The following is a 23,784-nucleotide window of genomic DNA, read 5'->3' as shown; positions in this document are numbered from 1 at the left end:
AAATATAATAACTCACTAAAACATAAAAAGATGAGCCACTCCAGTCATGATCAGAATAATGCAAAATATTTTCCACAATAAGATGCCACTAAAAAAATAGTCAGCATTAAACAGTCTATCCATACCACAAAGTGTTGAGAATGTGGGGCTACAGGAATTGTTATAACTGGCTGCTCTACCTTGGAGAGAGTTGGCATCATATGCATTCTCTTTGACTCGGCAATTCCTCTCTTAAGCATTGGAATGTTTGCCCATGTACACCATGATGCATATATTAAGAGTTCTCATAGCAACATGGTCGATATTAGCAAAATCAGCTGAAACAACTCACATGCTCACCAACCACAGACTGGATATATAAGTTGTGATATATTCATATGATGGAGTATTACAGCAGTGAAAATGAATTCATTGCTTTACTCCAAACATGAGTGGGACACAGAAAAATACATAATATGAAATACTGCTTCATTTTCAAAATGTTTTAAAATGCAAATCTATATATGTATACTAGTATATACTATGTGCCTATATGTATATGTGTGCATGTACACACATGTATATATGTACGTGATAATATATATAAAGCCATGAAGAAAAGCATGAGAAGGATCATATCACATTTAGTGTAGGGGTAACATCTGGCAGGGAGGGGGAGAGGGATTTGATCAGGGAGAAGTGTTTAAGGGAATTTTAAAATATAGCCAATGTTCTGTTTCTTAGCTGGATAAGGCAAATACAAGTATTTGTTGTAATATTCTTCTCTAAATTATATGAGTGCTATATTTCATAATAAAACTGTTTGTAGAGAGACAATGGATGAAGAAGTAAAAATCAAATATAGAGAGATCTTTGAGTTTTTCTGTGACGGAGGCCACACAAAAAATGGTGGTGTGGCTGGAAGGACTCATGGGGCCATGTTCTTTCTTTCTTTTTTAAAAAGATGGCAGCTATGACAATACAGCTGCATGCTGTTGAATATTGATAGGGAATATTTAAGGAGGTAAGACCTTGAGTAATGAGAGAAAACAGGCTGGGCTTAGAAAAGCAGGGATAATTTATCCACAGAAACAGCTAAGGGAGTTGAATGTATGGCTAAAAATGCAAGTAAGATGGTAGATTTTTAGATGCAAAAGGGAGATAGTTCTCCTATAATTGCTTCTAATTTCTCAGTGAATGAAAGGCAGCATTATAAGGGCAGAAAGGATATTTGAGGTTTGAGGAGACAGAGGAAAAGGGAGTCAGAGAATTGAAGCATTCATGGAAATGTGCAGGATGTGATGGATGCTATGTTTATACATGAGATTTGGCAAAAGAATGGTTTGTTTTCCTTCATTAAGGATGAGTTGCTCAGGTGCAGGTGGGGAGCACTGAGTTTAGAGTCAAGGTTTTACAAGGCGGGGGTGGGAAAGGTGAGCAAGGGGGCAAACACTGAGAAAGCATAGGGCCAATGGGTTGGAATCCTGATGGGTCTGGAGAACGTTTCCTGGCAGGGTTGCCAAGGAAGTGAGTTGGAAAGATGCCAGGTGATGGTAGAGAACGGAATACTTAAGCCTGAGATTTTGAGGGGAGAACAATTACTTCCACCTCTTTCCTTCTGCCCCATCAAGATGCAAGATGGAATTAGGTCACAAAGGTATAGTGGAGGGAAAGGGCATTGGAGAGAGAATGGAGGCGGTGAGGTTGTTGGGTCACTGAGGGTGATTATCAGCAGAAGGGTGAGCCAGGGGATCAGCTCTGCAGGGATGGGGAAGAATGACTGTGCACAGACAAGTGGCAGTGGTACTGTCTGGTAGCATTTGCTCCAGGGGAGCTGAGGATTCTGAAAGAAGAGACGGTGAAAAGGCCTGGAATAAACACTGAAGAGCAAGACTATCTCATCTACCTCCCGGCCCAGTGCTAAGAGGGGTACAGGAGAAAAATCAGCCCCTGCTTGGGAGGGATACAAGGGAAGCAGTGTCCCCTGGAGAGAGCTGGGTTTCAATTAGTGAAAAGAGAAGATGAAGAAAACAGTGAGCATTTGCTGATGAAAGACCTGAAGTCTAGAGGAAGGGCATGGGGGAAGGCTTTGCAAGGGCAAGGGCAGGGGTTGAGTCAGATTAGGACATAAAGAGCTGAATAGAAATGAGAGTTTAGATGTTATGAACTGAATGTGTCCCCACAAATTCATATGTTGAAGCCTTAACCTCCAATGTGATGATATTTGGAGGTGGGCCTTTTGGGAGGTAATTAGGGTTAGATGAGGTCAAGAAGGTAGGTGGGGCCCTCATAAAAAGTAGTGGCCTTATAAAAAGATCTCTCTCTCTCTCTCTCTCTCTCTCTCTCTCTCTCTCTCTCTCTCTCTCTCTCTCTCCTGAGGGAAGGCCATATGAGGATACAATGAGAAGGCAGTTGTCTGAAATCCAGAAAGCTACCTTGCATTAGGAATCACATCAACTGACATATTGATCATGGACTTCCTAGCCTCTAAAACTGTGAGAAATAAATTCCTGTTGTTTAGGCCACCCAGTGTGTGTGTGTGTGTGTGTGTGTGTGTGTGTGTGTGTGTGTGTTTTATGGGAGCTACTAGAATTCTAGTACCAATTCCAATGTGTGTGTGTGAGTGTATGTGTATGTGTGTGGGGGGGGTGGGGGGTGGGCAGGCTTCCCACACCACCAAGCAATTCTCCAACACCAGCTATTTGTCCTATTATTCAAATAAATTCTGGAACTGTCTACCTGGAGAAAGCATCAGATTCCACAGGTTAAGGGCTAGTCCTAAAAGACTGCCCCATCCTCTTCAGACACCAGGTGTAACTCTGGTTGTCACTGACTGACCAGCTACAGACAGAAGTTTCAACAACCTCCTCCTTAGGTTCAATTAATCTGTTAGAGGTGCTCCCAGAACTCAGGGAACCTGTTCACTCATTAGATTACTATCCTATATAATAAAGAGGTAATATTCAAATTGACTGTCTCATCCTTGCACAAGATGGCCACCCCCATGTGATCACAAGATGGCCATGCCCATGTCATCACAGATGGCCACCATAAGATAGCCAGCAGGGGAGGGCAGTTGGGGGCGAACAGGCCAGCAGGGGAGAGCAGTTGAGGGTGACTGAGCTGGCAGGGAAGGGCAGTTGGGGGTGATCGGGCCACCAGGGGAGGGCAGCTGGGGGCAATCAGGCTGGCAGGGGAGCAGTTAGGGGCAATCAGGCAGGCAGGCAGGCAGGCGAGTGGTTGGGAGCCAGCAGGCCTGGATTGTGAGAGAAATGTCTGACTGCCTGGTGGGATTGGGCCTAAACGGGCAGTCGAACATCCCCTGAGGGGTCCCAGATTGGAGAGGGTGCAGGCTGGGCTGAGGGACACCTCCCCCCACACCAGTGCATGAATTTCATGCACTGGGCACCGGGCCTCTAGTCTTATTATAAAAGAATATAATACAGAGGTAATATAATAAAGAGGAAGCCTGTCAGGTCAGCTGCCCTATAGCATCTGCTGGCACCAAAGGCTGATGGCTGAATGGGGGGACTGTGGCACCCACAGGATTCTGTGGGAAAGGGTGGGAATTAAAACTCTGTGGTGGATCTGTGGGGACAAGACTATAGTGAAGTGACTGTCAGAATGCTATCCAACTTGCTGGTTTATCTAGAGGGTGATGCTCTGATGTAGAGAGTCTGGTACTAGGCGTAGGTCCATGGCGGGACAGACAGAATTTCAGAGCCAACCTGTGGCAAGGCTAGAGTGGCAGACAAAGGCATCAGGAGTGTGGTGATTTCATGACTTCCACATTGCATTGATGATCTGAACCAAGGGGTAAGTGGTAGAAATAAAATATGAGGCCCATTAGATCCCTCTGCCTCTCAGGCTTAACGAGTCTTCACAGTCAGAGTGGTGATGGGAGGTTGGATCTGCTAGGCTTGTATTGAGCATCATCCACCCCTTACTGAGTGCCTCTCACACCCTCGGCACCAAATGGAAAACAACAAAAAGAGGTCACGTCTGGTGAACAAAAGAAAGGGCAGGACTAAAGCGATCATCAAAAGCCTGGAGCCTCCAACCAGCTGTTTTAACCCACATAACCAATGACCTCATGGCAGAAAAACGAAGACAACTGAAAGCAAGGTGCTCCCCACAGCCGGGGTGCTGGAGGAGAGCTGCGACAACCATGTTACCTGTTAGTGACATAGTCAACAAGATGCTGCTTGAACATGAGGCTCCACCTCTTAATTATGTTCAGCAGAGACGCTTTGAAGGGCCGCACGTCGATCTTCATCCAGCTGTCAAACACCTTGACGGGCTCCAGCCTGCACACCTCTCCATAGAGCTGCTCGTAGGAGTCGATCTGGGCTTGGAACTGATGCAGGAGGGGCGGGTTCTCCGGGATGCCATCTTCTTCGTGGGCCTCGATCTCCTCGGGTGTGGGGACGTGCCCATACAGCAGAAACTGACCCAGGATCTCCCTCCGGTCCTCCACGTACAGGTAGGAATACTGGCTGAAGGTGTCTCGGTAGCTGCAGCACAGGGCCATCATGCTCTGCGCTCTCTCCATGAGCACGCTCCGCATCCTCGCCAAGTCGGCCAGGCCCTCCATGTCAGCCTGGGGAGAGACCACAGCAGGCGTCACACCAGCGCTTGCAGGAGGCCCCGGAGCTGGCTGAAAGGCAGGGTGGGCGCAGATCCTGTACCTGATAGTGAGGAGAGCTGGTCTGTGGGGAAAGCCGTGGCACCAAAGATGATATTCTAAAAATGCTGGTGACAAGCCCCTCAATCATGTCATAGAAGCCACCCTTCACTCCAGACTCCAGGGATGGGGAGAAAACCAGTTCTGGGACTGCCAAGCACAGCTGTGCTTCAAATATCGGGTTGAGTCCTGCCTTACATTCTGAAAAACAAGGACAACAATGGGCAAAACCATTTTAAAAATGAGCGCTTCTTTCGTTTAGATGAGCTGTTGGGGTACAGAAGATGGAAATGTAAAATTTGATGACAGGCAGGAAGGGTAGGGTGACAGTCTAACTGTGGGCCAGCAGGGGGGCCGGTGGCATTTTGAACAGGCCGATTCTGTGCTGCTGTCCGGGGCTTGGCCAAACATTTGCTCTCCTTGTCCTCAGACAGCACATCCCAGAGACTGAGCAATGCAAGCCAGTCCCCTGCCACATTCGCAGACGCCTCCGGGGAGGCAAGAGAGCCCCTGGGTGAGCAGAGGTTGATTTTGCAAAGCCAATTTTTGGAAGCGTCTGATTTCTTCTTGGCGCAAACCAGACAATACCATTGGCAGCCCCTAGGGCTAGGGGAGTGGGGTATGCTTGTCCATGCTTGTACAGGCACGAAAAGCAGAGTCGTTACAATTCTGCCTGCTCGGCTTTCTGTCTATAAAACAGAACTTATCTTAATTCTGTAGTCCTAGAGTGATACATTTTTTAAAACAGTATAAGTAATTTAAAAATCCCTGAGTACTTGCTAGACAACTTGCCTTGCTCAATTTAAGTCAAAGTACAACATGAGTAAGATGTTCCAAATACAAGATAAAAGTTTAAACTTTGATCAATAACCACTTATATGCATATCTCTTTTTGATTGTAGAAATATTTAGGAGACTGTTATGTGGTAGATACTGTGGGCAGCAGAGACAACTCAGTGAAATTTATTATCTCCTTCTTTCCCAGAAATGGAGGTGTAACCGTGCATGTGGCATTTCCCAGCTCACAGTTAGGGGTGGCAACGTGGTTTGTCACCAGTGGAATGTGGGAAGAAGTGGTGGGTGTCTACTTCTGGGCCAGGGCCTTCGAGACAGCAGGTGAGCCCCCTTTGCGCCTCCCACCGGCTAGAGCCTGGGTGTGGCGGTGAGCCAGCTGACACAACAGGGAGTGATGGAATCGCAGGAGGGATGGAACTTGCCCACCAACCTGGGGTACTCACTTTGGACTAATACTTAGGATTAAGTTTTGTTATCATAGCTTAGCCATTCTCATTAACTAAAAAGGTATGGGGTCTTCAAAGATATGTGAAACTAGGGTCTTGCCCTCAAAACTTCAGGAATGATAAATTTGCATGATTGGACTTAGGAGTATCCCATAAAATGCATATTTAACTTAAGGGAATGCAAGTTTACCAATATCATAGTAATTATGCTAATATCATAGAAAAGTATTTTTTTAAGCCTTTGAGATTATGCTTTGCGCATGTAGTCATGATATATTCTGCATCCCTACATGCATTAGATACCTATAACTTAGCAGGCCAGGTTGCATATATAGAGTGTTCCCCACAAAATGTATACACACACGTTGAATAATGATAAAGGCAGTGTTTATTAAAACACATTTCTTTTTCAAAATTGAGCTACCAGCTGTTAAAGTGTGTATACATTTGGGGGGGACACCTTGTAGTTTAAAGGCTTTAAAAGACTTTCAAGAATATTTTGAGCAGATGAGATTTTTGCCCCACATGCTGTCATGAGAACCGCATCCCTCTAATAGATGCAATGCCAACATAATGGCCATATAAACCAGATGGCCTTGGCAGTGCCACACCCTTGGTATGAGTAAATCCCTTTGAGAGACAAGCAGGGAAGAACATTTCTGGATAGAGTGGGTAGAATGTAACCAAGGCAGGGTTTACATTCTGTGAAGTGACTGGGAGGCCAGACCAAGGCGTGGGAAGGGCATTTGCTTGTCAAACAAGGGAAGGTAGAAGCGGCCCAGAGAAACCAAGCTGTCCAGCTGGGCTACTGCAAAGGGTCACAGTGATTTTCTTCTTCAGAGGCCACTCGTTAGCTCCTTCACCTTCACCAGAGCCTCTTAAATTTTATCAGTAGCGCCTCAGCTCAGGCAGCTGCTAAATCTAGCTCCTTCAGGTTACATCATGAAGAAAATGTGTAACCCTTCCCCCCATTTCCATAGAGAAAATCTTGGGAAACACTACCATCTCCTCTCTCCATCCCCTTGTCCCCACTCTCTCCTTCTCACAGGAGGACAACTGACACCTCAGACGGTTCAGCAGGAGAGCTAGTGGTCAAAGGTGAGTCACTACATTTCGGGGCCATCTCCCGAGTACCTCCTGCACTTGAGTGTGATGGAGGCATCTTCCCAAACCTTCGAGAAGGATGAGAGACCAGAGGTCAGTACACTGAGGTGAGCACTGTCGGCCCTGGTCCCTTGGAACCAGAGCTCCAGTCTCAGTGTCTATCACCATGCCTCACTGGCTACTCGCCCCAGGCCCTAGAAGGTGATCTGCCACCCATTTCCTGCCACAGCATTTCACTGATTTGGGGCACCTCTGCACCCTGCAAGCAAACACCTTTGACCTCAGTCTCACCACCAACAAAGACCACAGGTGAGGAGAGGGGGGAGGTGCCTGGTTAAACTACACCCAGCACCGGGCCTTGCTCCTCTATCTCAGCCGAGAGGCTTGCATGTGGCCTTCTGCATGGGCGGGGAATCTGGACACTGATCTTGGCCTGCCTATTTTAACTCTGCATTTGATTTCATTCCTTGGGTTGGACTTGACATCTTGAAGTCTCATCTCACCTTTATCTTCTGACTCAACTATTCACCTCTGCCTTTCCATTTTGACAAGTTCTTCAATAGGACCCTCCTCAGAATCTACCAGATGTAAAAGGTTTAATTCAGCTTCATCCCTGACCTGTTCTGCCCTCTCCATCCCATCACTTACTGACCACAGTTAGTTCTTACTATAATATATGTACTTGATTCTGTGCACCTTAACCCAGAGTACCTGCCATAAATTTGAAGCCCTTAGCTATTTTTTAACAGCTTCGAAGAATGCCCATTACCTTCTTAACATTCCTTTTCCTTCTGAAAGCTGTCTCATCCCCGGCTTCTTGTCTGATTCCTTTTCACAGAGAAAATCTTCCACTCAACCCAGCTACTACAACCTCCCTGAGTTTCCAAAAAGCTACAGCGCTAGAGTACACTACGCTTGAAGGCACAGCATGTCCCCTCCCATTGCCACGAGTGGAGTCCTGCCCAACTGCCTTTACTAATGTGCTTCCAGGTGTTCCGACTTAGTCACTCCTCTGCTGAACCTTGATTTCAATGGAATTAGCTTGTATGTTCTCCCTTTTGCACTTCGCTATCTTGGAGCCTGGTTTATCATCTGACTTTTAGATAGAGCGAAGTCTCTTCTTTTTGAACAATTTAGAAGCTCAATACTTTGCTATTTTATTGTGTGTAATTCACAAAATGTTCACAGTCTTTTTGGGAAAGGTCACAAAGCACTCAATTGCACTTCACAGTAACTCCACAGGTGCTATTCCTGTTATCATTCCAGTAACAACCCATATCCATAAGCCAGGAAATACCAGTGTTTTCCAGGAGGTACTTGAGGGAGCACTCAATGGCAAGAAAGAATCCATCCAGCAACATATCATCAATGTAGTCAACGTAAGTCTTCCAGATATCGGAGGTGGGGTCTGCTGAGAAAAGATCCAAGTTTTCCTAAAAAATAAAGAAATGATGTAAACCATGTTTAGTACTATGGAAGTCCTGATAATCACTAAGGGAAATGGAGATAAGTAACACATGGAGAAAAAAAAACATTCTTGTGAAGAATTGCTATTATACGCATATCAAATTTATTCTATCTGATGGGAACAGCCATTGACTGACTGAAAGGAGCATAAGGGAGTATGTCTCATCCTGCCTCGGGGGAGGACTGCATCAGACACCTCCTCAGCAGGCACGCTGATGGTCGCCATGCGTGCTTCATTGATGTTCTTACTGTGAAAGCTGCATCAAAGCAGAAGGTAGGGCATGCCAAGGAAGGAGTACTCAGGGTAGAGGGAATTATTATGATTCAAGGCTTATGACAAATTTCAGGACCAGACAATAGAGCATTTCCTATATAATCCTTGGAAATGAGCTGGAGTGTTTTCTGTTGGCATTTAATATTAACAAAAAATCTTTGGTATATTGAGTGATTTAGAAAATATTCACACATAAATGAATACACATTTGTTTTTTCTCTCTCTCTCTCTCTCTCTCTCTCTCTCTCTCTCTCTCTCTCTCTCTCCTGCAGGTATGGCATGTACTCTTCATCATTTTCATCATTAAGCCTTTTTATAACAACTTTCCCTTTCTCTAATATCTTCAATGAAAGTTGTAAATATTTTGCAGAAGTAAATTTTCTAGCTGACCCACACCACTTCACATTCACATGTAGTAAATATCCCTGAATTAAAAAAAATCTCATGATCCTGTCTTTGACTAATAAAATTCTAAAATTTCTAAAATGACTCACCTACATGTTTATTTCCTAAGCACATTTAAGATTTTCTTAATGACAAAGGTCATCATCACATAAATCATAACATGGTGACAATATAGTATTGCTCTCAGGTATTATTAAGATGGGTATGTTTGCTTCTATATTTGAAAACTTTCCGTTTTTATGACTGCTTTGTATAGTTGTTCTATCTCCTTCCTGATATCACGCTATCAATATAGCTCTCTGTACTTTTAACCTCTCTACCTCAAGTCTCCTAGGGTCTAAGGAGCAACTTGTTGGAATTATCTGTGAACTAAAAAGAAATAGCTCATGTTTCTGATCCTAGCCAAGACCGAGGAATGAGGTCAGCCCTGCCCTTCTGCTACAAACATCTTTCTCACTGGACATACAAAAAAACAATTGTTTTGGACAACTGGCTAATGGACAGCACAGGGATGTGATCCTTGAGAAAAGGAAAGTGCTCAAGGTGAGCTTTAAAACAACTGGCTTTCTACCTACAGGCACTTTCCAAACCGTGACATGGGAAAGTGATCTCAATTACAGCATCCTTCCTGCTGGGAGAAAAGACAGAAACGGGTGTGGGCCGCTGACATTGCTGAGTCCTCTTGAGTCTTTGAATATGAAGCTGTACATATTTAGGGCAAGGCTCTGCAAGGTCTGGCAGAGAACAGTTACTGGGGATTCTAAATGGAGATCGTGTAGGTCAGATAGTGCTAGAAGATGTTCATATACTATCAGAAATGATGAAAAGACCTTGCATGTAACCAGGAATTCACTGGAGACCCCAGAACTGTGATGCTTTATGATTTGAGCTGCTCAGTTCTAGAGAAAGGCTTCTTTAGAGTCTCCCTAACAAAGCTTAAAATTGAGCTTCCACAGGATCAAGCTGACCCACCAATAAGTTAACTGCCTGCCAAAAGAAAAGCTCAAACCCTTTAAGGAAAATAACACTCAGATTCTAAAGTGGCACCCAACATGACTAGAACATAATAACAAATTGTTAGACATGCAAACAAGCAGGAAAGTGTGACATTTAACCAAGAGTGAAATTCACTAAGAGAAAAGTCAGAGAATAGCTTCCATACCAACTCTTATTTTATGTGAAATAAAAATAAACATCTGTTGCATTAAAGAAAAAGACAGAAAATGAAAATAAAATAGAGGTTTGAATTAGCAGACAATGTCATCATTTGATTAAAAACTTCCCAAATTTGGTTAAAAAGAAAACAGTTCAGAAAGCTCACAACCTCTAAGCAAGATAAATATAAAAAAAACCTATCTAGGCACAACATATTCAAATGGGAAAAATACAAACACTTAAAAAGGCACTATTAAAAATATCTGAGAGAAACAATACATTACATATAGAGGAACAAAGCTACAACTTATGGTTGGCTTCTGATCAGAAACATTAAGGATAGAATATGACAAAATGACTTCTGAAGGAAAAATAAAACTCTCTACTCAGAATTCTATATCCAATGAAACTGTCTTTCAAAAACAAAAGTGAAATAAGAACATTTTCAGATAAACAAGAACTGAGAGAATTAGCAGGCTTGAACTGCAAGATGGTAACTCAATTCTACAAGAAAACCCACACAAGTCTTCTGGCCAAGATGGCAGCATAGGTAAACATGGTGCTCACCTCCTCCCAAATCCACATCAAGATTACAACTAAACTACAGAACAACCATAATTCAGAACTGCCTAAAATGGAGCTGAATTGAAGTCCTACAATTATAAAATTAAAGAAGAAGCCATAAAAAGACAGGTAGGAGGAGCAGAGGAGTGAAGGAGCTGGTCCCATACCCATGTGTGGTGGATAAAAATCAGGAGGGATATCTTGGCTGTGGAGGTCTCCACTGAGGAGTGAGGGGTCACAGCACCACACCAGGCACCCCAGCCCAGGGTTCCAGTCCCAGGAAGAGAAGTCCCCATAACTTCTGGCTGTAAAAACCAGCAGGAGTAGAGGTTGGGAAGGCTGAGGCTGCTGGAGTCCCAGGCAGTTCCTCTTAAAGGGCCTTCACACAGACTTACACAAACTCACTCCATCTGAGTCCAGCATGGGGACAGAAGATTGAAAGATATCAGGAGATACTGAATTGTTTGGTATCAGGGTGAGAGCTGGAGGGGCAGCTTTCTCCTAGACAGAAGTGCTGGCAAAGGCCATTGTTCTTTTTCTGAGCCCTTCCCCCACAGAGCTGGCAGACAGGCTCCATCTCTGAGACTCCATCAACGTGGCACACACTGTTTGCCCCACCCTGGTGATTCCCACCCAACATTCAGGCCCACCCAAGCTGTTTCCAGTGGCTTTACCATATGAATGGCATGTCTTGGCTCATGCTTCAGATTTTCCTAAAATCTCTCAAAGGAGCAGCATTTGGCCTCAGTGAGCCCTTTACCTCTAGCTAAGTGGCCCAGGCCCAGCAGTAACAGCACCCAGCCTTGGTTCACAGCTTGGCCTCATCTGGGCACCTCTAAGCCCAGCACAAGAAGCAGCCACCTGCAGATCGCTTTGTAGTTTATGTCTGGTGGCCCTGGACAGAAGACAGGTGGTGGCTGACCTTGGCCTACAACTCCCAGGAGGCCCCGGAGCCAGCACACCCAGTGGACAGCTTCAGACCATGTCAAAGCAGTACAACGCAATGACCTCCATAAGCAACACACTCAAGGGCAGACTCAGTGGGCACCAGATCCCTGCTGAAGTAAGTCCTGCTCTGTGCAGAAGATCCCTACACAACTGATCCTCTAAGGTGGTTGGAGGCTGGTGGCCAGTGGTCACAGTCAGTCCTTGTACCTGGGGGTAATTCCCTCCCATTGACATGCCAACAGCAATCAAGTCTCAACTATAACAGGAGGGCATATAATCCACATGGGGGCGCACCTTGAGTGCCTAGCTGGAATAATCAGGGAGGCTGTGCCACTAGACCCTATAGGACACCTACTACATTAGGCCATACTACCATGCCTGGCAGATGTAGAAGCTCTACCTAACACATAGACATAAGCACAGTGAGGCAGCCAAAATGTGGAGACAAAGAAACATGTCCCAAATGAAACATGTCCCTAATGAATTAAGAGAACTAAACTCCAAAAAAAGAACTGAACAAAATGGAGATAAGTAATCTACTTGATGCAGAATTCAAAACACTGGTTACAAGGATACTCAAAGAACTTAGTGAGGACCTCAAAAGCATAAAAAATAACCAGTTAGAAATGAAGGCTAAACTAATTGAAATAAAGAATAATTTACAGGGAATCAAGAGTAGATTAGATGAAGCTGAGAATCAAATTAGTGATTTGGAATATAAGAAAGCAAAAAACACCCAATCAGAACAGCAAAAAGGAAAAGAATTAAAAAAAATGAGGATAGTGTAAGAAGCCTCTGGGACAACTTCAAGGGCACCAGCATTTGCATCATGGGGGTGCTGGAAACAGAAGAGAGAGCAAGCAATTGAAAAGTTATTTGAAAAAATAATGACAGAAAACTTACCTAACTTGGTGAAGGAAACAGACATACAAGTCCAGGAAGCAGAGACTTCCAAACAACATGAACCCAAAGAAGCTCACACCAAGACACAGCATAATTAAAATGGTAAAATTAAAGACAAAGAGAGAATCTTAAAAGCAGCAAGAGAAAAGCAGTAGGTACCTACAAGGGAGTGCCCATAAGACTGTCAGCTGCTTTATCAATAGAAATTTTGCAGGCCAAAAGGGAGTAGTAATAAATATTCAAAGTGATGAAAAACAAAGACCTACAAGCAAGATTACTGTAACCAGCAAAGCTATCATTTAGAATTGATGGTCAGATAAAGAGCTTCCTAGACAACAAAAAGTTAAAGGAGTTCAACATCACCAAACCAGTATTATGTGAAATGTTAAAGGGTATTCTTTAAGAAGAAGAAGATAAAAATATGAACAATAAAATGGCAATAAATACATTCCTATCAACAATTGCATCTACAAACAAAATGAACAAGAACAGAAATAGACTCATAGATACAGGGAATATTTTGACGGTTGCTAGATGAGAGGGGGTTGGAGGGATGAGTGAGAAAGATGAAGGGATTAAGAAGTACAAATTGATTGTTATAGAATAGTCATGGGATGTAAAGTACAGCATAGGGAATATAGTCAACAATATAGTAATAACTAGGTGTGGTGCTGGATGGGTGTGGGATTTGGGGGGATGATTTCATATTAAGTTATATAATGTCTGGCCACTGGGTGTACAAAAAATATATAATAAAAAAAGGAAAAACAAGTGTAGAAATAGTGAGTTTGGGAGCAAATATAAAAACCAGAAACATTTTTTCTTGAGTTTTTAAAGCAAAATATTATTATAATACTCTATTGTGGGGTTTATTTTACACACACATACACACACAGAGACATCTCAACAGTGATGATTAAAAGATTGGAGGCGGGGGTGTGTTAAACCATAATGTTGCTATGTTGCTAGATTCCTATATTTCATGGGAAAACTCTAAGCCAGACGTGGGCAAACTATGGCCCGTTTGAAATGAATAAAACTATTGAAAAAAAAGATCGTACCCTTTTATGTAATGATGTTTACTTTGAATTTATATTAGTTCACACAAACACTCCATCCATGCTTTTGTTCCGGCCCTCCAGTACAGTTTAAGAACCCATTGTGGCCCTCAAGTCAAAAAGTTTGCCCACCCCTGCTCTAAGCTCTAAGTCAGTGGTTCTCAACCTTGGCTGCACATTAGAATCACCTGGGAATCTTTTTAAAATCCTGATTTCTGGGCCTCACCTGATTCCCAGGTGATTCTAATGTGCAGCCAAGGTTGAGAACCACTGCTCTAAGTTAACTGTGATTAGTTCAAGAGGCATACTGAAACCTAGAACAACCACCACAAATGTAATACAAGGTAAATCTGAAATTGCAATTGAGAAATTAAAATAGAATACTAAAAAATATACAATTAATAACAACAATTAATGTGGGTAAGACATAGCAGAGAAACAAAAAAAGAGATGAAGCAAATAAGAACCAAATAGCAAAATGGTAGAGCTAAATCCATCCATACCAAAAACTACATTAAATGTAATAGTTTAAATACTCCATTAGTAGGCAGAGTTATTAGACTTAGAAAAGCAAATTTCTACCATATCCTATATAATAAAAGCTTAATATGCTTAGTGTCTGGTCCTCCAGTCATCCATTCAACCAATCAAAGTGTAATATGCTAATAATATGCTAAGGCTGCTCAACTGCTCTCTATTGCACTGACCACCAGGGGCAGACAGTCTACCAGTCGACCAGTCGCTATGATGTGCACTGACCAACAGGGGACAGACGCTCCAACTGGTAGGTTAGCTTGCTGCTGGGGTCTGGCCGATCGGGACTGAGTAAGATGGGCTGGGCATGCCCTGGAGCCCTCCCGTGGTTCCTCCCCAGCTGGCCAACCTCCTGCGTCCCTCCCTGGCCCCAATCATGCACTGGTGGGGTCCCTCGGCCCTGCCTGCACCCTCTTACAATTTGGGACCCCTCAGGGGATGTTGGAGAGCTGGTTTCGGCCCGATCCTGCAGGCCAGGCCAAGGGCCTCTAGTGCTGTCTATAAGAGAAGAAACTGGAATCTAAAGAAGCACATAGGTTGAATGTAAGAAAGTAGAGAAAGATGGACAATGCAAAAAGTAGAAAATATACAATTTTTCTGCAAGGAAAAGCCATAGTATTACCAGAAAGAAAATCCAAACAAAAAAACCCCATCAAGGCAAAGGAGTATTATCTATAACTAGAAGCCCAGCGCGCAAAATTGCACGGCCCCGCTCATCCATGTGCACCTTGGTTTGCACGCAGCCCTGCCCACCCGCACACACCTTGCCATGCACACAGCCTCCTGGCCAATCAGGCAGGGAGGCAGGTGAGCGGTTAGGAGCCAGCAGTCCCAGATTGTGATCGGGCCTAAACCAGTAGTCGGACATCCCCCAAGGGGTCCCTGATTGGAGAGGGTGCAGGCTGGGCTGAGGGAACCCCCTACTCCATGCACAAATTTTGTACATCAGGCCACTAGTCCTATCTAATAAAAGAGAAACATGGTAATTGGCGTACGACCGCTACCCTTCCCATTGGCTAATCAGCGAGATATGCAAATTAACTGCCAGCCAAGATGGCGGCCGGCAGCCAGGCAGCTTGAAACTAACATGAGGCTTGCTTGCTTCAGTGACGGAGGACTCCAACATTCCCTGCCTGCCGCTGCAGGCCTCTGAGCTGCAACTCTAAGCAACTATGTAACAAATATAGAAGCTAAACAAAACCCCAGAAACCTGCTGTAGTCCGCCGCCGGGCTTCAGCCAGCAGGATCGCAACATTGTAAGCAAAGGCCAGAAACCTACTTTCAGCAGTGGAGGCCTAAGAGCTGGAGCCAAGCCTCAAAGCTAAAGCTGGCCCAGAATAAAAAAAAAAGAAAAAGAAAAAAAGGAGCAGTTGGAGCTTCAGTCACCCCCAGCCTGAAAATAGCCCTCAGCCCCTCACCCAGACTGGCCAGGCACCCCAGTGGGGACCCCCACTCTGATCCAGGACACCCTTCAGGGCAAACCAGCCGGCACCCACCCGTGCACCAGGCCTCTACCCTATATAGTAAAAGGGTAATATGCCTCCCAGCACCGGGATCAGCAGAGCTGAGAGGCCTCCCGGCACTGGGATCAGCGGAACTGAGAGGCCTCCCGGCACCGGGATCAGTGTGACAGGGGGCAGCGCCCAAACCCCCTGATCGCCCTGCAGCTCTGTGTGTGACAGGGGGCAGCGCCCCAACCTCCCCCCACCCCCACGGGCCCTGCTCTGTGTGTGATGGGATAGAGCCATAACCTCCCCATCGTCCCTGCCCTGAGTGTGAGAGTGGCGGCGCCCCAACCCCCTGATGGGCCCTGCTCTGTGCGTGACAGGGGGCAGCGCCCCAAGCCCCTGATTGGCCCTGCTCTGTTCACGACAGGGTACAGAGCCCCAACCCACCTGATGGGCCCTGCTCTGTGAGTGACATGGTACGGAGCCCCAACCCCCCTGATGGGCCCTGCTCTGTGCGTGACAGGGTGTGGCGCCGCAACCTCCCCATCAACCCTGCCTTGAGTGTGACAAGGGATGGTGCCCCAACCCCCCAATCAGCCCTACCCTGACCCTGACTGAGGGTGGCATCAAAACCTCCCAATCGCCCTGCTCTGTGCATGACAGGGGGCGGCGCCCCAACTCCCCAATTGGCCCTGCTCTGAGCCCGACCAGGGGCTGCACCTAGGGATTGGGCCTGCCCTCTGCCACCCGGGAGCAGGCCTAAGCCAGCAGGGTGTTATCTCCCGAGGGGTCCCAGACTGCGAGAGGACACAGGCTGGGCGGAGGGACCCCCCTCCCCCCCGAGTGCACAAATTTTTGTGCTCCGGGCCTCTAGTATAGATAATAAAAGTGTAATATGCTAATTAGACCGAATGACCTTCTGGACGAAGCTGGGCTGCAAGGGAAGCCTGGGTCCCAGGTGCCAGAGGGAAGCCAGTGCCAGCAGCTAGGGGAAGGAAGGCCTACTCTTGCACAAATTTTGTGCATCAGGCCTCTAATTAGAAATAAAAAGGGAATTTTATAATGATAATACAGTGATCAATTCACCAGGAAGTTATAATAATTATAAATGTGTTTGTAACTACAAACAGAGCTTCAAACACTTAATGAAAAATCTGTCAGAACTAAAAGGTTAAATAGACAAATCCAAAATTTCAGGTGGAGATTTAACATTCTATCTTTAGTAATTGGTAGAACAAATAGACAAAAAAATCAGAAAGCATATAAAAGATAAGAACAATAGTACCAACCACTTTGAACTGGTATCTATGGAACACTATTTGCAACAATGGGAGTATAAACATATTGTCAAGTGCACAAGGGACATTTAATAAGATAAACAATATTCTAGGTTATGGAACAAGTCTCAGTGAATTCCAACTGACTGAAATCTTCTAGAGTATTCTCTCTGGGCCACAATGGAATTAGATTAGGTATCAATTTCATTAAGATATCCAGAGCAGGACCAAATATGTGGAAATTAAACAACATACTTCTAAATGACCACCCAATTAAAGAAATCACAAGAGAAAAAAATTTAAAACTGAATGATAATGAAAATGAGGCAGATCAAATTTGTGGAACGCAAATAAAGCACTGCTCAAAGGGAAATTTATGTCATCAAATGCTGGTATTAGAAAGAAAGCCTCAAAATAATACCCTAAGTTTTTACCCTGAGGGGCTAGAAAAAAAGATTAGCAAATTTACCCCAAATTAACTAGAAAGCAATCATAAAGAACAGAAATGAATGCACTAGAAAACAGTCAAGAAAATGAAAGTCAACAGGGCATTTCATTGTACTTCACACCACGGATAACCCCCAACCAGCAGCTGTAATCCATCACTGACCGTGTGCATGAGGTCAGCCTGCTGGACTGCCCATGCCACTGCAGTAGGTGGCAGCTGGCGACCCCTAACAGCTATTTCCACTCCTCAGTCTTTGAGGATGGGCCATGGGGCTGCCCTATCTATCCCAATGCAGGCAGAGCCTTCCTGCTTTAGGTGCGCACTGCATTTTTCCTTCTTTCATCAAATGCAGCGAGAGTTACCATCTCCTCAGGCTCCATAGAGCTGGGTTATGAGAATGATGATGCAGTTCCACACCAGGTTGTGCAGGCGAGTTGGGGACAGTTGGTGCACTAGGTAGTTTAGGATTCTGTCCTTGACTTTTCCTTCTCTCCTTGGGGTTTGGTGTGGCACTTAAAGTCATGTGATGACTAAGTGGAGCCATCATGAAGACGGCACTAACTTTTTTTAAAAAATATATTTTATTGATTTTTTTACAGAGAGGAAGGGAGAGGGATAGAGAGTTAGAAACATCGAGGAGAGAGAAACATCGATTCAGCTGCCTCCTGCACACTCCCCACTGGGGATGTGCCTGCAACCAAGGTACATGCCCTTGACCGGAATCGAACCTAGGACCCTTCAGTCCCCAGGCTGACGCTCTATCTACTGAGCCAAACCAGTTAGGGCAAGATGGCACTAACTTTGACACTGATGCTGTAATGTGACTTTTCACCCCCCCCTACCTATTAGCTTTAGTTCTTTTGCTCTCAGTATAAATGTCTATCCCTGACTGCGGAAGACACACACCTATTGTTCTAATTTCCAAATCCCTTCCGGCACCAAACACACCTCATGATGTGTCCCCGGGACTCGTGGTTGTGTGTCTGAGGGGCTGGTGATTACCTGAACCAGAGCGTGAATCTTCAGGCCGGATTCTCTGATGCAGCTGTAATATTTTTCCATCCGATCGTGCTGATCCTCCACAGAAAGCAGGCTCTCCCTTTTCCCATCCTTTCTCTTAAATATTGGAGACGCCCATGTTTTCATGATGCTCTGAATCGCTTCCACGTTGTCTTTGGTTTTCTGAATTCTTTTCTCAAGGTCATGAATGCTACTGGTGATTTGAATGACATAATCCCAAATGCCTGTTCCCCAGAAGAAACAGAATTAACTGAAATAGCTGACAGTGGCATAGCTAAAGGTCTAGCTGCTGTGAAAGACAAGGATCCAATACTCATGGGTTTTAAAAGACTTTTCTGCACAGGTTATGTCTTCGCAAGCAGCCTTTTTCTTCCTAGTTGTATTAAAGAGCCAACTCTTACCAAAGCCCTGATTATGGAGGGAAAGAAACGAAAGCTGGTGCATTTTTCTGGGGCATGCCAGTGCAACTTGGCGACTTTACATAGGCTAATGAATCTTATTTTTTAAGCACTTTCCCTGTATTAAATGTTGAAAATGTCATTCCCTCTTGTATATAGAATAAAGCTCTGGCTTGTGTAATATGACCTTCCAAGACCTCCAGGAGTTGACTTGACCTTCTTTTCAAACTTTCACTCTTTTGAGGACCCTAATGCAAATCCATCTTCCTTCTCTGTGGTTTGCCACACTTTATATTTAACTCTCTGATGGCTTCTTATCATAGCTTGTCTTGTATAATTTATGTTGTAAATATGTCTGTTATCCTCACTAAATGTGAGCTTTTTGGGTAGGGCCATTCCCACATACCTCATATTTTACATTCTCTCCACAGGCCACCCCCAATCCCCCAGAGTACCCCACATATGTTAATCCATCGATAAAAGTGTATTGCATTGAACTGGAGGGTACAAGAGAAGTCAATGCATAATTCCCTTATAAGACACTTACAGCCCAGTTAAGAAAATTAAGTAACAATGATAATACAGGAAGAACCTTCACTCATGAAGTGCCCCGTATGTGCGGGAGACTGGGAGATCTCATTCATTCTCTGAGCCTGTCCCCGCGTGTGGCAGCACATTTTTCTAAATATACTAGTCACATCCAAAGAGAAGAAAGAATACCAACCCGCCTTGCCTTCGCTACCTTGGACATGTGTCTGAGAAGACAGACTTGTGTTCAAACGCAACCCACATTACCAGGTAATTGTTTGAGTGTCCACAGCGTTTACTGGGATCTGGACTCTCCCCCTTCGCCCCAGACTCTGGGTGGTGCCTTACCTTCGCTTTTCCAGTTCAGAGCCTCCTCCGCAGCTCGCAGGTGGAGATCGATGTTCCGCAGCTCTTCCGCCACTAATGGGAATTCCACCTCCAGCAGTGTTTTCATAACCTTGTTGTACCAATTTGCCATCAGCTCCAGGTTGGCCACAAGCTGCCGATAGAACTCCCTGGAGGAGAACATGGCTGCTGCGGTCTCCGGGATGTGCTGCAGCTGCCGGGGCTGAAGGTAGCTCATCTCTTTCAGCACAGACACCAGCTGGGGGAGAGAATCCACATAGATGGCTGTAGTTCAGTGGCAGCAAAGAGCAGCAGTATGCGGCAGAGACCGGGAAAACCCCAGGGGACCAGAGGTCTTCTGGTCCCTCTCAACCCCTGCTCCTGCCCGTTCCCTAAATATGGGTTCAGAGAAGGGAAGTGAGTACTGGGCAGAAGGAAGAGGACTCAGAAAGCAGCAGATTAACCGAATCTGTGAATTACCGAGAGCTAGAGGAAAACCTGAGAGAGGAGACCTCAGTGATAGCAGGAGAGGTCCGCCGTGATGCGTGAGGACAGGTGGCTGATGACATGATAGGCTCATGCTGACTGAGCCAGGTCCCATGGCTGTGCTGGTATGGGGGAGACTGATCACCCGGTCTGGGCCACCCCGAGCATGAGAAGCCTTGGGTTTAGATTTCTGGTATTCTCTCCAAATGAGGTCAGACACTTGGTCATAGCTAGACACTGACGGGGCTGAGAGGAGGTGCCCACTGTATAACTTCAGTGGCTACATACAGTCATTTGAAATAGCCCGATGGGCTGGCTTGTCTTTGTGTCTTCATATGCGAGGAGGTCAGGGGATGGGAGTCACCAGCCTCTGGCCTTCTATGGGGCCCTGAGCTTAGTAGCAACTGCAGGAGTGGGAAGCCAAGCAGATGTGGGTCAATGAGAAAACAGAGGCCGCTGGCAGCATTTCTAAGAGCACTGCTCATCATTCCTTATTTATCACCTTTACTCTGAACTTACAAGGACTAATGTGTATAGAATGTATGACAAAACATACCAGGCCATAGATTCCCCCTCCACTCCCCACCCCAGCTCACATAAAGACACCTGAGCCCCCACCTCTCCTTCAGCGGCTCTGGGCCAGCCTTCATTGTCACCCAGCCAACCTGCTTAGCGTTAAGACGAATGCTAACAAGTAAGCAGGGAAATGACTTCAGTCTCCTGGTTTATTTTGCTCAAGGTAGATATTAAAAATTTAAATGTAAGAAATGAAAACATGCCTGGCTGGTGTGGCTCAGTGGTTGGGCATCAACCCATGAACTAGGAGGTCACCAGTTTGATTCCCAGTCAGGGTGCACTACCGGGTTGTGGGCTCGAGCCCCAGTAGGGGATGTGCAGGAGTCAGTGGATCAATGATTCTCTCTCATCTTTGATGTTTCTTTCTCTCCCTCTTCTCCTCTCTCTCTAAAATCAATTAAAAAATTTTTTAATAAAAATTAAACGAAAATGTGGGCCCTGGTCAGTTTGGCTCAGTGGAGAGAGTGTCGGCCTGTGAAGCAAAGGGACCTGGGTTCAATTCTGGTCAAGGGAACGTACTTCAGTTGCAGGCTTCTCCTGACCTGGGCCCTGGTCAGGGCGTGTGCAGGAGGCAACCAATCGATGTGTTTCTCTCACATCGATGTTTCTCTGTCTTTTCCCTCTCTCTTCCACTCTCTGTAAAAATCAATGGAAATATATCCTTGGGTAAGGATTAAAAAATAATAATAATAAAATAAAATAATAATAAAAATTTTAAAACAAAAAAGAAATGTGGGGAGATTATATATATACATATATATATATATGTAGAGAGAGAGAGAGAGAGAGAGAGAGAGAGAGGTAGAGAAGGCCATTCCAAACACACAATCATAAAAGATAAAATTTATATGCATAAAATATCAGATACATAATAAAATGTCATGCTTCACCTGGTAAAAATATTTGCAGCAGATTTTTAAAATATCTGACAAACATTTCCAAAATATCCTAACAAATTCACAGATAAAGAGGGCACTTCCACTCAAAAGTGGGCAAAGGACGCGAACAAGCAATTTACGGAAGGGACGCAGACAGCCAATGAACAGGTGAACAAAGTTAAAGCAATGTGGAGATTTTGTATTTTGTCTAGTTCATTAAGCTGAAAGAAATGGATATCTTGCTGGCAGGAGAATGACTGAAGAACAAATTGACAATATACGTGAAAAGTCTCATAATGTAAGCACCTTTTAGCCCAGCAATTTTATTTCTAGGCATTTATTCCAAAGAAATAATCCCAGATAGATGCAATAATAATGGCAGATACTTATTGTAGCATTATTCATGCCATATTTTATTCCATTATAAGATGTCAATGATGGTAATATTCACTATTGCTATATTTACAACTAAGAAGGAAAGAAAAAAGGTAGTTTTTTACACTACAAATGCATGCCATTTTCAAAGATATAAAGTAAAAGTGCATCCTAAAATCTATGAAATACATATTGACACAACTAGAAAATAATTGAAATGTCCAAGAATCGGGCATTTAAATAATTTAAATAAATTTTCTACATACATACATATAATTTTCCCCATAAAATTCTTAGCGTGGCCCCAGTGGGGCAAAGCTCTGCTCATGTGCTTCTGGACTGATATACATGTGACTGTTTGTTCCTAACAGCTCAGCTGTTGCCACGCTGCTGGAAAGTGGGAATCGGGGATGTTAGCTCTTCTCTGACTTGTGTTTGTAGTTGTTTCCCCTTGACTCACATTATAATTTAGGGATTTATCTCCTCTCCCCTTTTCTTCTCTCACTTCTTTCTTCCACTTCCTTTCCCTTCTATCACCTACAACATCAAAAAGCACCTACTGTGTGTTGCACACTGGGGCAGATAAGAGTCCTTGCTCTTGGAATCTAGAGAGGAGGGGTGATCCAGCCTCAATACTGTTTTATACCGAGGACATAATTACCACAATCTCTAGACTCTGGCCTCATTGGTAATCCAGAAACTCATCTCTTTGGGCATTTAATATCCAATACTGCTGACAGACAATGCTGATAAAATTACTCAAATGACAGACTTACCAAAGTGAAAAAAAATGGATCCTCCAACTTCCTTTATTGACTTTTAGCTCAGTCAGAATTGATAGTCTACTTAACCTTCAGCGTTCTCAAAAGACAGCAATATGCTCAGTTTTGGCTCTCTCTACACCGCATTCCTGGAGAACGTGCCATCCAGACAGAAGTGGTGACTGCTTTCGCTCAGTGTGGCCATATTTTTTGTTTTTACTTTTTTAGCTGAACGATGCACCTCCTGACCTGGGCTAACGTGTGGTCATGTCCTCTCCAGCATTACGCTTTCCAGGGCTGCCACAGCCCACACTGGTCTGCACCCTCTGACCGTCTGCGGCAGGGCTGCTCAACCTTGGCACTATTATTCTGGACAAACTCTCTTCGTGGTGGGTACCATCTGGGCATTATAGAGAGCTCAGCAGCATCTCTGGTATCTACCCACTCGGTGCTATTGGCGCCTAGCCCATGTTTGACAACAAAAATGTCCCCAGGGGGAAACTGCCTCAGTGGAGAGTCACTAATCCAGAGTCTTATTTCCAGAGCGACTCCTTTGAGATTGATCACACACTGCCCCGTAAGGACAGATTTTTGCCTGTTGGCGTTCCAGCTCCCAACTAGCCTGTGGGTTCCTTGAGAGCAGGAACCAGGACTCACGCTTGTTTGGCCTCCCAGTGTTCAGTCAACAGCCTTCATGTGTGGCAGGCCCTCACAGCGGGCCCGGTCAGCTGTCTGGCACTAAATGGTCAGTAATGCTATTATCCTATCTGCCCAAAGATGGGTAGCAATCTCTGTTTAAGTGCCTTCTGAAATTTCAGATAGTGCATATCTATAATATAATTAAACTTTTTGATTAGTTAATCTTAAGTGTAATTGTCATTCTAACTTTATATGTAAAGTCAGGTATATAATAATGCTATCATATGAA

The 23,784-nt window shown here is 44.7% G+C and overlaps 1 protein-coding gene across 1 annotated transcript in view; it reads right to left on the bottom strand.

Moving 5' to 3' along the window:
- The window catches only part of DNAH9 (dynein axonemal heavy chain 9), a 351,242-nt gene that overhangs the window by 285,584 nt on the left and 41,874 nt on the right, over positions 1-23,784 (bottom strand). The window contains exons 13-17 of the mRNA XM_036342089.1: positions 19,784-20,039; positions 18,492-18,733; positions 8,306-8,441; positions 4,668-4,864; positions 4,155-4,579 (exon numbers count right to left, since the gene is read on the bottom strand). Of these exons, the coding sequence (XP_036197982.1) occupies positions 4,155-4,579; positions 4,668-4,864; positions 8,306-8,441; positions 18,492-18,733; positions 19,784-20,039 (1,256 nt within the window). The remainder of the gene's footprint in view (positions 1-4,154; positions 4,580-4,667; positions 4,865-8,305; positions 8,442-18,491; positions 18,734-19,783; positions 20,040-23,784) is intronic.

The sequence above is a fragment of the Myotis myotis genome, unplaced genomic scaffold (assembly GCF_014108235.1).
Source record: "Myotis myotis isolate mMyoMyo1 unplaced genomic scaffold, mMyoMyo1.p scaffold_m19_p_17, whole genome shotgun sequence".
In the NCBI taxonomy this organism is placed as follows: Eukaryota; Metazoa; Chordata; class Mammalia; order Chiroptera; family Vespertilionidae; genus Myotis; species Myotis myotis.
The sequence above is the reverse complement of the archived record's forward strand: the minus strand, read 5'-3'. Positions and strand labels throughout refer to the sequence as shown.